This window comes from Lactuca virosa, chromosome 2 (genome assembly GCF_052849685.1).
Source record: "Lactuca virosa cultivar CGN04683 chromosome 2, Lactuca_virosa_CGN04683_v6, whole genome shotgun sequence".
In the NCBI taxonomy this organism is placed as follows: domain Eukaryota; kingdom Viridiplantae; phylum Streptophyta; class Magnoliopsida; order Asterales; family Asteraceae; genus Lactuca; species Lactuca virosa.
The window spans coordinates 94,716,865-94,731,199 of record NC_136427.1 but is presented as its reverse complement, the minus strand read 5'-3'; the positions used below and the strand labels follow the sequence as shown (position 1 = coordinate 94,731,199).

The 14,335-nt window shown below is 35.4% G+C and overlaps 1 protein-coding gene across 1 annotated transcript; it reads right to left on the bottom strand.

Annotated features, from left to right (window-relative positions):
- Positions 1-12,315: 12,315 nt before the first annotated feature.
- On the bottom strand, positions 12,316-13,883 carry LOC145159301 (Galactose oxidase/kelch repeat superfamily protein). The gene has a single exon (XM_079078243.1). It carries the CDS (start codon positions 13,819-13,821, stop codon positions 12,562-12,564), a length of 1,260 nt encoding a protein of 419 aa, XP_078934369.1. The 5' UTR covers positions 13,822-13,883; the 3' UTR covers positions 12,316-12,561.
- Positions 13,884-14,335: the final 452 nt, after the last annotated feature.

Here is a 14,335-nt window from a genome sequence, read left to right as displayed (position 1 = left end):
GGTTTTATGATAATATGTCTTGATTACTGACACTTTAGTTTGACACGAGATACTAGTATGAATGTTTTTTATACTGATGGTTTTATGTAATAACTTATTTAAAAATGAAAGTTTTGGCCTTGAATTTTGGGATGTTACACTAGAATTCAGATGGGAAGTCTACGGAAGTGATGTGTTAAGATTCCACGATGTGGACATAAAGGTCACGACATGAAGTTATTATTTTGACACCTTTCAAAGCTAGGACCCAAATGGCAAGTCTACGAGGTGATGCAGCTATGTTTCACGACGTGGAATTATAAGGCTATGACATGGACATGTTTTGGGCAGCCTATAAATAGCAAGTTCGACCCTTGCTCTCCTTAAGTATGACCTCAAAATTTGACCAGAAATCGTAGCTTTCAAAAGCCGCTGTCGAACTCTGACCTAGTCAGTTATGTGTCCTTAGATAAGGGATCAAATCTTCCTCAGTTCTACAAGATATTGTATGGACATGAGACATGGATTATAATCAATCTCTCTGTCCAAAGTTTGTTTCCCGGTTTCTGATTTATGACGACTAATAACAGACTACTAATTGAACACATCAATTCAGCCCATGCTTGGCCAAGCGCTTTAGATGTCATCATCAAATCATCGAGCGCCCCACAGATATCACTTTTTCCCATTTAGGGTAAAAGGAATGGATAAACTTCGACTCATATGCTTGTACTATTTACTCATCAAATCACGCACAAGAATACGTTTTATAACATCAAGTTACTGATGCGTTTACGTATTATCAATGCACAACTGACTCGTAAACAACAACTCATATGTCTCTGTTTCAAGAATATAAAATATTATCGTCTCAAAATTACTCGTGATTAAACCCATGAAGTAATTCTCTGAGCGTGGGTTAATCCAATACTCAAATCCCTATTTCAAAAGTACTCGTGAATGTTGTAGCAAACCATTGCCATGTCTAAACCCTTAGGCAATCTACAATCCAGATCACGATAGTCTTAATTCATTACTTACTTCCAAAGTATGATCGACTGTGGATGTTTTGAATAATCCAATTATTCGGGAAGTAAAACATGTGAAGTGAAACACAATAATAACCTAATTAAATATGGTCTCAAAACTATTGAATATAAATAAGACACTTATTATTTAATCACCATATTAATTAGAGTTTATTAATTGTATAATGTTTTGATTAATCAACTAAACACTTGAATTAAACATCAGTCACGCCATGTTCTAAACATACATACTAAGTCTCTCTGTTGTTCTTCCTTTGTGAATAGATCAATTGGACATAATTCCAATGACACTCATATCACAATTCCAAATCCATATTACAAGTGTAATAATTTCCAAAATTCTTGTCACTACTAAATGTGTTAGAATCTAACATTTCATGCAATGATCCTTTTGTGACGACATGGCCTAGAAGTCACAAAGACTTTGCCAACGATGTCACAAAATGCTCCAATGAAACTTTGTTACTTAAAACAATTTCATGGTAATGAAGTATCAAATTCAAGGTAAGTACTTGAACACCTTCTTTGCATTAAGGTTTCTAATTCACATTCAGATTGTAATTACCAACTCCCATTATGGAAACATTTCCATATTTCCATATGACAATCCAATCTGATCAAGAATTATCCCAATCTGAAACATGTCAGTATGGTCCGTCCATCTACTATACTTCCAACTGTCCACAAGCAACCAATCTTCAGCGAACTTCAGATTGTCCTTTAACAGTTGTTCAGCAACTCTAGTGATATCCAGTTCCAGTCCTTTTTCCCTTCTTAATGACCTAGGCATTTGAAAAATTAGAACAAGTTAACATTATAGCATATGTAATCAATCCTATATCTGAAGCATACGGGATTCGATACATAATGTCTTATATAAAGACATGACACTTGATCAGTCTCTTGCTATGATATTTCCATATATAGAATTTCCTATGTCGAATCATTTCAACACGATATTCATATATGTTCATGACTAAGTTTCATTAAATCTAAACTTTTAGATCTGGAATGAAGTATAAGTGCCTTCTCCCCTAACTCTTTTCTAGCGAAACAAATTTTCAAATATAGCCATTTGCAAATTGAAAACTTTGTTTCCTAAAAATAATATTGCCAGCTTGCAATAGTTAGCATAACTACTATGCTCCTACCAGCGCAACAACTATGCTCATTCCTGCATAACGATTATGCTCCCACTAGCTTTGACATGTACCCAGAAATCAACTGGACTTCTAGAAATCAATGCTCTTGACTTCTCACTAAAATTCAGATTTTTGATACGTGATGCTTGGATATGTCTTCATTTAGACTTCTCAAGCTCATACACCCTTTCATTATATTGCACACATGTGTGTTTAAACCTTTTTCAGAACTTATAACAATAATTCCTGTACGTCCAAACTATTTCTTGCCATTGTTCATAATTCGAACTATGAAAAGGGATGTCGTAATCATATACGAATTTGAGAACGCAATTATCACAACTGCTAACCATAATGATATCAATTCAGATTTAAAATCTACTAGCGAAAGTGTTTCCTCATAATCATTTTCATGAATTAGAGCGAAAACTTTTGCAACTTAGATTTTATGGTGTATATGTTCCTATCCATGTGAATTTATCAATTCCAAAGCTACAATCATAAGATAAGGCTGAGGACAAAACCAAAATCAACTTTAGTGTCCCTTTCATGGACTGAACTTTACTAGTTCTTAATTTCTTGCCTTCTGGTGGCATAATGGCCTACCAATGCTTCCAAGTTGTCAAGAAGCTCACTTCCATTGACCAATGTACTCTCACTGACCAATGTTCTCTACTTACTACAATCAAATGAGAACATATAGAACTGACATTCATATTCAACTTTATTGGAAGGTGCACAGAAACAAGAATGTGTCAACTTAACACGATAGGTAATCAACCTCAGGTCGTGCGCTAGTGATAACTAAAAGGTTTATTCTCGATTGACTCTTGAAACTCTTCAAGATTAACTAGACTCTCGCTGACTTCTTGACACATAAGTTTTTTTGTTAAGGAACATTCATCGACAAGCAAAACCAAATATTCAAAGGTTAGTGTGGGTTCTTATCAAGACAACACTTCATTTAATTGGTATTAGTTTAGCTTTGTTTTAACCAAAACATCACAACTACTAATTTCAAATGTGCTAGAGCAAGAAAACATTTCTACTCCACATTTCATGAGGTGTTACAAAACTTATTAGTTTGAATTTTACTTCAAGGTACGATTCGCAGTTACTAGAGTATGACTCTAAAACTTGATTTGGAAACGAGGTATGATTCATCTCTTGATTAAACTATTTCAGCAATATCTGATTTCTCTTCTTAGTTGAGACAATTTCACTAAGATGTCCTTAGAGGATCAATTGTGACATAGTTCCATAATCATTAAGATGATCATAAAACATGATACTAAGGTAATCTCCTTTCTTTGTAGGTTGGAGAAACCTTTATCTTTCTTCCTAATAGATTTTCCATATTCGTTCTGCCATTCTTTGAAACTTTTCAAAGAATCAGAATTACACTTAATCTTATAAGTATAACCATATTTACTGAACCATTATCAAATCATGACGAATAGATTTATCATCTTTTGTGGTGGATCCAAATAGTCCACATCAATGTGTACTAGATCCATTAGTCCTTCTCTTTGACTCACACAAACATGTGATCAACGAATTAGTCTTAATCTTCCAAAGATCAAAATTCTCATACATCACACAATTCGAATTGTATGACTCCAAGTTTCTATCCAACTGAAACTTGGGCGATGAGAATTCCTTTTCACTTGGTTAATTGTGACATTACCACAAATGATATAACAAAGAATCAAATCAATATTTAATATTACTTAATAATAGAAATATAACCACTAATTTTCATAAATGCCATTGCGAGGATATATAAAGTAAATAAGATAAAACAAAATTTTACTTTATTGATAATGTGCGGAAAAATTATCCTTACAATGCAAATATATGAAAACTATGTATCTTGACATATTTCTTAAGCAATCTACTAAAGTATCATAACTTCTAAGTAGTGGCTCCGAATTCTGATCATCGTACCATGTGACCGAAATCCATCTCTTACAATCAGAATTAGCTTTCTCTTCTAAGCTTCCTTCTTTCTCTTAGATCCTGCAAAAACATAGAAATGTGACTATCACATCATGTAATAAGAATCTATGAATAGGAACTTAATAGAGTTAGATAGTGGATGTACCTGAAGTAGAGTCATACAACTTTATTTCTTATCTTTACGATCTTTCAGGTAGACAGGTCAGCTTCGCATCCAATGTCCCTTCAATTGACAATAGAAACATATGGACTCTTCAGGAATGGCACATGGGACTATCTCACAATTTGCCTTTCTTTTTACCATAAGGTCAAACAGTTTGACCTTGACCGATCCCTTTCCTTTAGGAAGAGAAATCTTTTCTGGACTACCAATGTTGTCATTGTTAAGGTCCATGGAAATTATGGAGATTGATCCTTCAAACCCATTTTCTTGACCATTTCACTTTAGCATTTTTGCTTCAGCAGCAATTAACAAATGTGTCAGGTCAATAAGGGTCACGTCGTTGTCAATCATACAGTAGTCATTAACAAACTGACTATATGACTAAGGAAGCGAGTGAAGAACCAAGTCAACAACCAGCTCCTTTGGGAAAATGACACCCAACATTCCCAATCTGTCAATGTGCGACTTCATTTTTAGAACATGTGCACACAGAATTTCCATCTAGGTCTTTGCATGCCAAGGGCTTGAGTAACCTTGAACTTTTCAATTTGATGAAAACGAGGGTCGGGAAGAATCACTGGAGGTGGTGGAGGAAGAGTTGGAGAAGCATGATTTCCAGTTCCACCATTTGAAGAAGGGAAGATTCTTTCACCTTCATCAACTTGTGGAAGATCATCTTCAGAAAGAGAAGGAAAACCATTTCCAGGAAGACCATAGTTGTCTGAACTTGACATCTATAAAGGGAGAAAATTCAAGTTAGTTGATTTATTTAATGCTTAATTATTAACCCAAATTTAAATTAAGGCTAGGATCCATATTTTCGATTCGAATTCTGAAGAGGGATGTCGTAATCAAATTCGAATCTATTTTAGGTAGGTAAGCAATTACCAGTTTCAATCAAATGAAACTCCTAGATCTTTTGAGATTCATTGAACTATTCAATGGCATGTTTAATCTCGATTATGCTCTCACTTTGTGACTGGGATGCCGAGGATCACAAACGAGATGTGAATAACCATGAAAATTAGCTTAGTACTCTCGATATCATTTATCACCCAATCAATGTGCCGATTAACCACACACGCTCCATTGATCAATGATAATTTACGAGACACCCATTTCCAATAAGGTGTAATGTGCAATTTCATGGGTTAGCATCAAATTCACATTTTTCCTAAAGTAACTAATAATCGGATTTTAGAAACGGTTTAGTTACTTTATGTCATTATACTTTTAATGATGGTATAGTGTCTTATCCTACCCGTGCGGCTAACGACCCTCCACTAGTCAAGAGTGCGGTGGGTAAGTGTGACAACTTGAAAAATTTTTGCTTTAAAAGCTCAGTCCGTCAACTCAACTGAGTGTCAGACTCATTGCTAATGAGTTCTAGCCTTGTTAAAGGTCATCCTAAGGAGTTTTAGCCTTGTACAGTTAAGGGAATAAGTGTTGGGAAGTACCTGCTAGAGACACTGTGTAACAATCGAGCCTTAATCCTCATCAAAAAGAGTTCACGACCACAACACTTGGGTTTACGGCCTGGCCGTAAACTCACCCCTATATATATGGGACCTAGCCATCCTTCATTCCTTTCTTTCCTTTGGCCGCAATCATCCATTCTCTCTCAAGGGTCATCGAGATTTCACTCCCGATCTTCATCAAAGGGCCTCCAAAGTGTGAGTACTCTTCCCCTAACTAGTTATATGCTAGAAACACTTGATTTACCCTTTGAAATCGTCCCTTTCTCAAGAACAAAAGGAGTTTGCGGCCAAGACAATCTCCATTGGCCGTAAACCCCTATAAAGGTGCCATTTGGACCTTAAACTCTTCCTAAGGCTTGGATTTGAGGCTAGAACACTCCCTAGTGCTTTGTAAGACCTTGAATCATCACCAAACTCATCATTTAGAGAGTTTACGGCCCAAGAGTAAACACCATTGGCCGTAAACTCCAATTATGGTCAAGTCTTGGACCTTAAACACATCTAGGCTCTTGCTAAACCTTAGAACACTTGAACCCTTGAGACTCCTTACCTTTAAGACCCTAAATGTGACCACTTAGAGAGTTTACGGCCAGGAGTAAACTCCCTTGGCCGTAAACACCTCAACACTCTCCATAGAGTTGGTCTTTCTCATCCTTGTGTAGAGCAAAAGTCCCTCAAGCTTCCCTAGCCTTCAAACACCCTCATATACATCTTTGACCATGAGTTTACGGCCGTAAACTCCCTTGGCCGTAAACACATGGCTGTGAACACCAAACCATGGCCATAAACACCCTTTAGGTCAATCACATGTGATTCCAACACTTGGTCAAAGTGTTTCCTAGTCCTGGAAGGTGTTTCCTTTCATATAGTTGCTTATAAACACTATATGCATGCCAATGTATGTCATTATATTTCATTTAGGACTTGTTGTGTCTCGGGACTTCATTCGTGGAACTTCTCATCCTTACGCGCGTATTTGTTTGAATCGCCCACATCAGGTGAGTTCATACCCCGTAATGAATCTTTTAACTGTTTTAAATGCTTTTAAAGGGGGGGAATACAAGTTGAACACAATGATAATTGTGTAAATGTTTACTATATACATCTTTCAAAAGATTGCTTATGTCTTTTATAAGTGATCAAAACATTTCAAAACTCTTTTAAAGTTATGTTACTTTATAGTTTTACAAAACTCCGTTTTTAAAGTACAAGCATAACTTAGTAGATAAAAGAGTCTTTTCAATAACAGTTCAAGTAAACCATTAGTAAACTATAATAGGTATAGTTTGGGAAGACACTACTCATTACTTCTAGTACAATGAAGCATACAAAGAGTCAGTTCATACATGAGTCAGTACACACTATTATGAGGAACATTTCACACTATACACCATACAAGAGGATATACTATGCACTAGTACAGAAAGAACATCACTACACTATGACATACTATACAAACACTATTATACGATAAATTAATGTGACATACTATTTAAGGATACAACAATACAGTGTTGTATCATATTGTAACCAGAGTCTCCTGGAGGGAGAGCGGGCATCTTGTGTATAGATCTATACGGGACAGACACTCCCACACCCTGACTGCTAGCTACAGTCCCAGCCGATAAGGCCAAGGGGTGACAAATGTCACCTCACTACATATGACACTAGAGGGTCATCAGTTATTCAGCCGTCGATCAGCATGGTTACATACGAGTTCACATTTAAACCTTTAATTTGACCGACTAAGGATTAAAGGCAAAAAGACTCCCCGAGGTGTATTGTACATTTAATACTACCTGGAGTCTGTATTTTATCACTTTATAGCCAGCAGTGTCACTGCTGAGGAAAAACATTATTTTCCCTATTACATTTACTTTGTGACCTTCTCACATATTCATTAATGTATAAACTATATTTAGTTAATGATAGTCTCACTCGGGAAAATGCACACTCATACAAGAAACAATCATGCATAACATTAGATGCCTTGGTAGAAGGCTACGTTTAGTAGAAAGGACCATAATGCTAACCTTATGATTCCTTAATGTATACATCAAAGGATACATACATATATATATATATATATATATATATATATATATATATATATATATATCAATAGGATCCGACAGGTAATAGGATGTGTGCTCTCCGCTTCATTTCCTGTTCCTTGTTTGGTTGTGGGCTTGGAACAGATTCACCCAGTCTATTATCTATTCGATTCTAGATATATATGTCTAGTATACATTGAGTCATCATAAGGGTACTAGGTATGGGTCAAGTCATAGGACACAGAGTCAACGCACAGTTTTCTAGTACAAAACATACTTTCCAAATCAGAACTTTTGGTACACAAAACTAGAAACTTACCAGTTAAGGGTTTAATCCATTTTATTAAACCAGGATAAACTTAAAGGACCTTAGGTGATTAACTCTATAATGCTTTAGTTTATACATCATGGTTATATATCATTAATACCTAATAGGTAGTTGGATGTGTGCTTTCCGCCTTACTTCCTGTTCCTTATTTGGTTGTGGGCTTAGGGCAGATTCACCCAATTAATTATCTAATCGATATTAGATCATATATAGCCAGTATAAACTAAGTGATTATAGAATTAATCACTGTGGTCACCATTTTATTATAAGAAATAAGGGTTTTCTTAAAGAATCTTTTTATATAAAGGAACCATTACAATTAACTCCATGAGTAACAAGTGAACACGCCAGAGTTATATACAACAATGATCTAACAAACAATGGGATGTGTGTTATCCGCCTTACTTCCTGTTCCTTGTTTGGTTGTGAGCTTAGGGCAGATGTGCATAGTCGATTGTTTGTTTACTCTGAGTTTTATATCACTTGTATCCATTTAGTACTCATAGAAAGGATTATGGAATCATTTTTACGTATCTTTCATCAAAGTAGAAAATATAGGATTTTCTGAGAGGAACAGGCGAACTTTTCTAAACAGAACTTACAACTTACTACATTTTCCAACTACATTTTTAACAACATTTTACAACAACTTTCTTACAACTTACGTACATCACTAAAATCTTATGAACTCACCAGCTTAATTGCTGATCAACTCTTTCAAATAACTTGTATTCTCAGGAGCCTAGTAGACAGGTACTCGCGCTGGGAATTCAGAAGATGGAGCATAATAGCTTCAAGTCTTGTTTGTTATTTGCTTATGTATTCTATGTTTTGTGAACACACACTTTGTCAACACTCTCTTTCTAATGAAATGGTTGTTCATTACTTTGCTTACTATGATTCATGTCTTGTGATACTAAACATGACGTCCTCTACCCCAGAATGTTTCCGCCGTTCCGGTTTTGGGGTGTGACAGTAAGAATGGATACCCAATGGTGGTCATTTTACAGGCCGCTTCGTTAAACACCCCTTATAGACCAGCTTCGTGAATGAGGCCTACTAACGATAAGACTGACTTTTCTTTTATATATATATATATATATATATATATATATATATATATATATATATATATATATATATATATATATTAAACCCTTAATGTTAGTATAATATAAGAGTGCATTTTAAACTTTTAAAATACTAGTGGTTTAATCTTTTAATAAATTAAACTTTTAATTTGATTAAATTTAAACCTTTTTTATGTATTTATTATTTATCATTTAATTAAACATTTAATTAAATTATTAACGACATCTATAAAGGTGTACTTTACACCTTTTAAAATACTAGGGTTCTTAAATTTAAGATTTCAAAATTAAAATTTTTAATTAAATTTTAAATTGTAAAACCATAGGGTGTATTTTTAAAACTATTCAAAAATACTAGATCAATTTTTAAATAATTAAATTAATAAATTAATTTTGTCTTTATTTAAAAAATTGACCAAATCATTTAATTTGATAAGGATATACCATTACCTTTTAAGAAAATTAAATATTAAGCAATAAAAATGAATTAAGGTAATTATCCTAATCAAATCAAGATATGAAAATCGAAAAATCAGGGATCTGACGAGTCAACTCGTCGAGTTCTGGGCAGTGAACTCATCGAGTTGGACTAACTCGTTGAGTCCCTTGAGGAACCCGTCGCGTCTGATGAATAGATTAACGAATTTTTTCCATTCTCCTTTGGACAATTCACATATGCATCAAATTCAACTGAAAAACATTCTAGGCTCTAATACCACTGATGGGTTTTGAGCATAACTACAACCTATGTGTTCATGCAACCCTAATTGCTTTGGATCTAGGTTTTTCACTAGTTGAATATGCAATCTAGCATATATATAAATCGAAATCTATATATAATTAGGGTTTAGAAGTTTACCTCACTTGTTATGTAGCAATAACAAGAAACCTAGTAGATCCTTGACTCTTGAAAGCTTAGTGCCTCAAATATGACATCTCTAATGGATTACAAACACCACTAGCAAGAGGATGAGAGGAGAGAGGAGGGAATGGCACCAAATTTCGGCTAGGGTTTTCCAAATGCAAACATTGGCCAAAAATCCGATGAGGTGGGGTCTTTATATAGTTGTGGGCTGCTAGGGTTTTCTGGAGGAAACCCTAATTTCCTGCTTAAGGCTTAAGCAGCCGATGGACTCCTCATATAGAGGCCTTGGACGAAATCCTGATGGATTTTGAGCGTAACAACAATCTTATGGTGCACATGCAAACCCTAAAGCTTTGGATCTAGTTTTTCTAATTGTACATGCAATAATCATCCAAAGCTTTATAAACTGTAATCTAGCATGCTTATTTCGAAATTGGCATAATAAACAAGTTAGAATGATACCTTTCTTTGTAGCTTGAAGATCTTCAACCTTTGAGAGCTTTAGTATCACAAGTGTAATACCTCTAATCGATCACAAACACCAATAGCAATGGAGGAATGTTAGAGAGAGGCTAGGGATACTAATTTTCGGCTGGAACTCTTCTTAGGGTTTAGTGTAGCCGAAATATGCTATCCCAAGGGGTCTATTTATACCTGAGGTATTAGGATTTCAGTCAAATACCTAATCCGGTTGCTTAGGCCCTAAGCAGCCCATAGAATTTTTCCAGAACCTTACCATGGACGAAATCCTTATGGGCTATCCATAAGATTTCGTCCACCCCTATCCTTAGGGATCCTCAGCCCATTTAGTAATTATCTTATAATTACAATATCAGTCCCCTTTATTTAATTAATCTCTTTTGATCACAAAATTAATTCTAAATTAATTTTTGACCAATATCAATTAAATAATATTATTTCTCTTTTAATATATCATTCACATAATATATTAATAAATCATAATTAACCTCTTTCTCCATAATTATCCAGTCAAGTTGCTTTGGTGAAGGCAACCCAAAAGAACTATGCTACTATCGGGTCAAGTACATGCTAATTATAGTTATAGTGCTTAGACACTAATCCAACAGAAATCTATAGGGCCTCCTTATAGTTTATGTACACTCTGATCTAAGCAGTCCAATAGCTCAGTTTCACAACTATTAATGATTTGCAAAACAGCCCATGTTCCTTTAATCAGTTCCTTTAATCCCAAAATTATCTACAAATTAATTTCTGATTAAATACTAATTAAATAACATGATTTCTAATTAATATATTATTTTTATAATACATTAATAAATCAATTTATTATTCCAAATAATAAATTCAGTCTCTCTCTTCAAAAGTCATCATTTCAAGTTGTTAGAGTGAAGACAACTCAAAATGATCATCCTACTATCAAATTAAATATATACCAATTATAGTTATGAGTTTAGATACTTAATCCAACATATATGATCGTCTAATCATCCCCCGTTGATATTATTAGCAAATTACTTTTGTTTCATGCATTTGGACACCTCGAAACACTTAAAAAATAGCATATTATTCATGTCATCTATTAGCACCTGACAAACATTTTTATTGTTTTAGGTTTTTATTTTGTTAATAGATCGTAAAACAACAACAAATAAGATAACTTTTGAAAAAATATATATATTAGATTCAAGAACAAATATTAAACTGAGAAACAAAAAATAAATATATAAATATAAATACATGTGCAGATAGAGTTAAACGAGTAACGTTTCTTCTCGGTGTTTGTATTCTTCCAAAACTTGAGCCTTCATTTGTACTATTAATCTATCAATCAATCTATAAGCTCGTTTGTATATTGTCTGCTTTCTAATTTATTTTATTTCGCATCTTCATTGATCTTGTTCTCATCATAATTGACAATCTATAACTTAAAAAGGCTATATAGACAAAATAGGATGCCTAAAAAAAATATCATATAGTACCAAACCATATAGGTCTTTTGTAAGATGATTTACAATAGTTTAATATCAAATTTCAATCTTAAACATTTTTTCAAATTTTTTTTATAAAAATACAAACGAATTATCTAATTAAAAAAATATATAACAGTAGAGTTAATTATCAAAATAATTTGTGAGACTTTTGTAAAATAAACTCGATAGAAATTTGACATTAAAAATATAAATATAAAACATTAAAAAATGGTGAAAATTATACATGTTCTAGTCTTAAAAAAAAAGTTAATATTAAATGTGAGGTAAAGTAAATAAATAATAATTAAACGCTAATACAATTACTATATTGCCCTCTGGTAAAGTCACATGTCTTGATTGGTGTCCATCTTAAACAACACAAAGTACGAGATGGCCTTTTTCGCCATTTTAGTCAAATAGCGATGGACAAATTTGTCAACACGATACAGATTCCTTTGCAACTTTAACACTACGCCCCCCTATGTGCTATGGCCCTATTCATTACCACTCCACACAAACACAGGCGGCGCGTCGAACAACATCCGGCAAGTCCGCCCCTCTACTCCATTCTCCGGCGGCGGAATCGTAAACCAACACCAATGCTTCCTTCAAACCTCTGGTGCTCCGTCCACTCCTCCTTAACAAATCATCAATACATCCCATTATTTGTATCAACACCACCTTTTCCCCCACCCCAACGCAGCTGAACCTCACCGTGCCGTCCAGTCGGACTTGAGTTGGAAGCGGCGGACTCTTTAATCGACACCACTCTCCGAAACCCACACGTCTATTTCCATTGAACCTCCAAAAAGAAAGCTCCACCGCGTGGCTGGCTAGAATGTAGATGTGGTCGCCGGAAGAGCAAGCCGCTACCACACATCCACCACCAGGTACTGCACGGCTTCTCAACCACCTACGCGCCTCCACATCGTACAAATCCATCGAGCTCGCGTAGACGTGTGCACCTGTACCAGCGGCGGTGCGCGTTCCGTCGTTACCTGTCGTGCCACCTATCTTCAGTCCACCTATCACATATAAAACTCCGTCGACGGATGCTCCGATGCACCCATATCGCATCCTCGGCGCCTGACACGCTACTCGCCATGAGTTCTTTTTTGGATCGTATTCCTCTACGGTTGCCGTCCGAGTAGACCCACCGGCGACGTATACTTTCCCTGCGACTACAGCAACTGCGAATTTTTTCCTCAACACGGACATTTTCGATCTGGGTATCACCGCTCCGGTCCAGGCGTCACACCGGAGCATCGTCGTTTTCCCAATAATGTAGATCCAGCGGCCAATCGCAGCCAGCCGCGCGTGTGACGACAAAGCGCTGTAACTCGACGGGTAAACAGCATCATCGTAGTTGTTATTCAAGAAGGATGTTGTCCTCCACTGGCTGTCGTGACCCAATTGGTAATTCGCGGCGAACAAGCCGGAATCAGAAAAAGAGACCACAAAGACGGCAAAATGGAGAAGACCACGTCGGCGGCGAAGGTCGTAGAACTCGGAAGAATCAATTAATTGGGACCACCGGCGGCAGACAAGGGAAATGGATGGTATAGAAGACTGGGCCACCCGAGAAAGAAACTCAAGGAGAAGGTCGTTTGGGAGAGAAGATATGGTGGTGGGACGGTGGAAAAAAGTGGTGGCCGGTGGAGGAGAGTAGTGGAGGGAGGGGTTTGGTCGTGGGTCTGGGAAACAAGATTTCATGAGCCATGAGAAGTGACGAGAATTGCAATTGTCCGACGATGATGACATTATCAGAAATCAAAATCTGAATTTGTGCTTAAAAATCTATACACACATCCAAAGAGGAGTACACGTGAAGGATACCTCTTCCCTAAACTTACTTTTCTCTTTATTAATGATGTGGGGTTTCTCGAAAAATTCCATGTAATTTGTTTATTTTTATTATAAATTCATGGCTAATGACAAAAAAAAAAAAAAAAAAAAATTACTAATCTAACCAAATTACTAATGACTTCTCAATTATTTGCTAAAATTTAGGACTTATTTTAAAATAGTCATCAAAACTGTAGGTGGTTAAAATTATCTACTGTTTTGCCTATTTACCTATGGTTTTGATTTTAGTATATAAGGATTTTTTTTTCATATTTCACTACGAAACCGTAGACGAAAAAATGGTCTATTGTTTCCTCTGAGAAGTCTACTGTTTCCCAATGAGTAGATTAAAAATGATCTACTGTTTCATCTAAAAACCTATGGTTTTGGGGTTTTTTTTGGTATTTGACTACTAATTCATGTATTTTGA

Excerpts from the sequence above, each read along its gene's own strand:
- LOC145159301 (XM_079078243.1), bottom strand. The coding sequence starts at position 13,821 with ATGTCATCATCGTCGGACAATTGCAATTCTCGTCACTTCTCATGGCTC.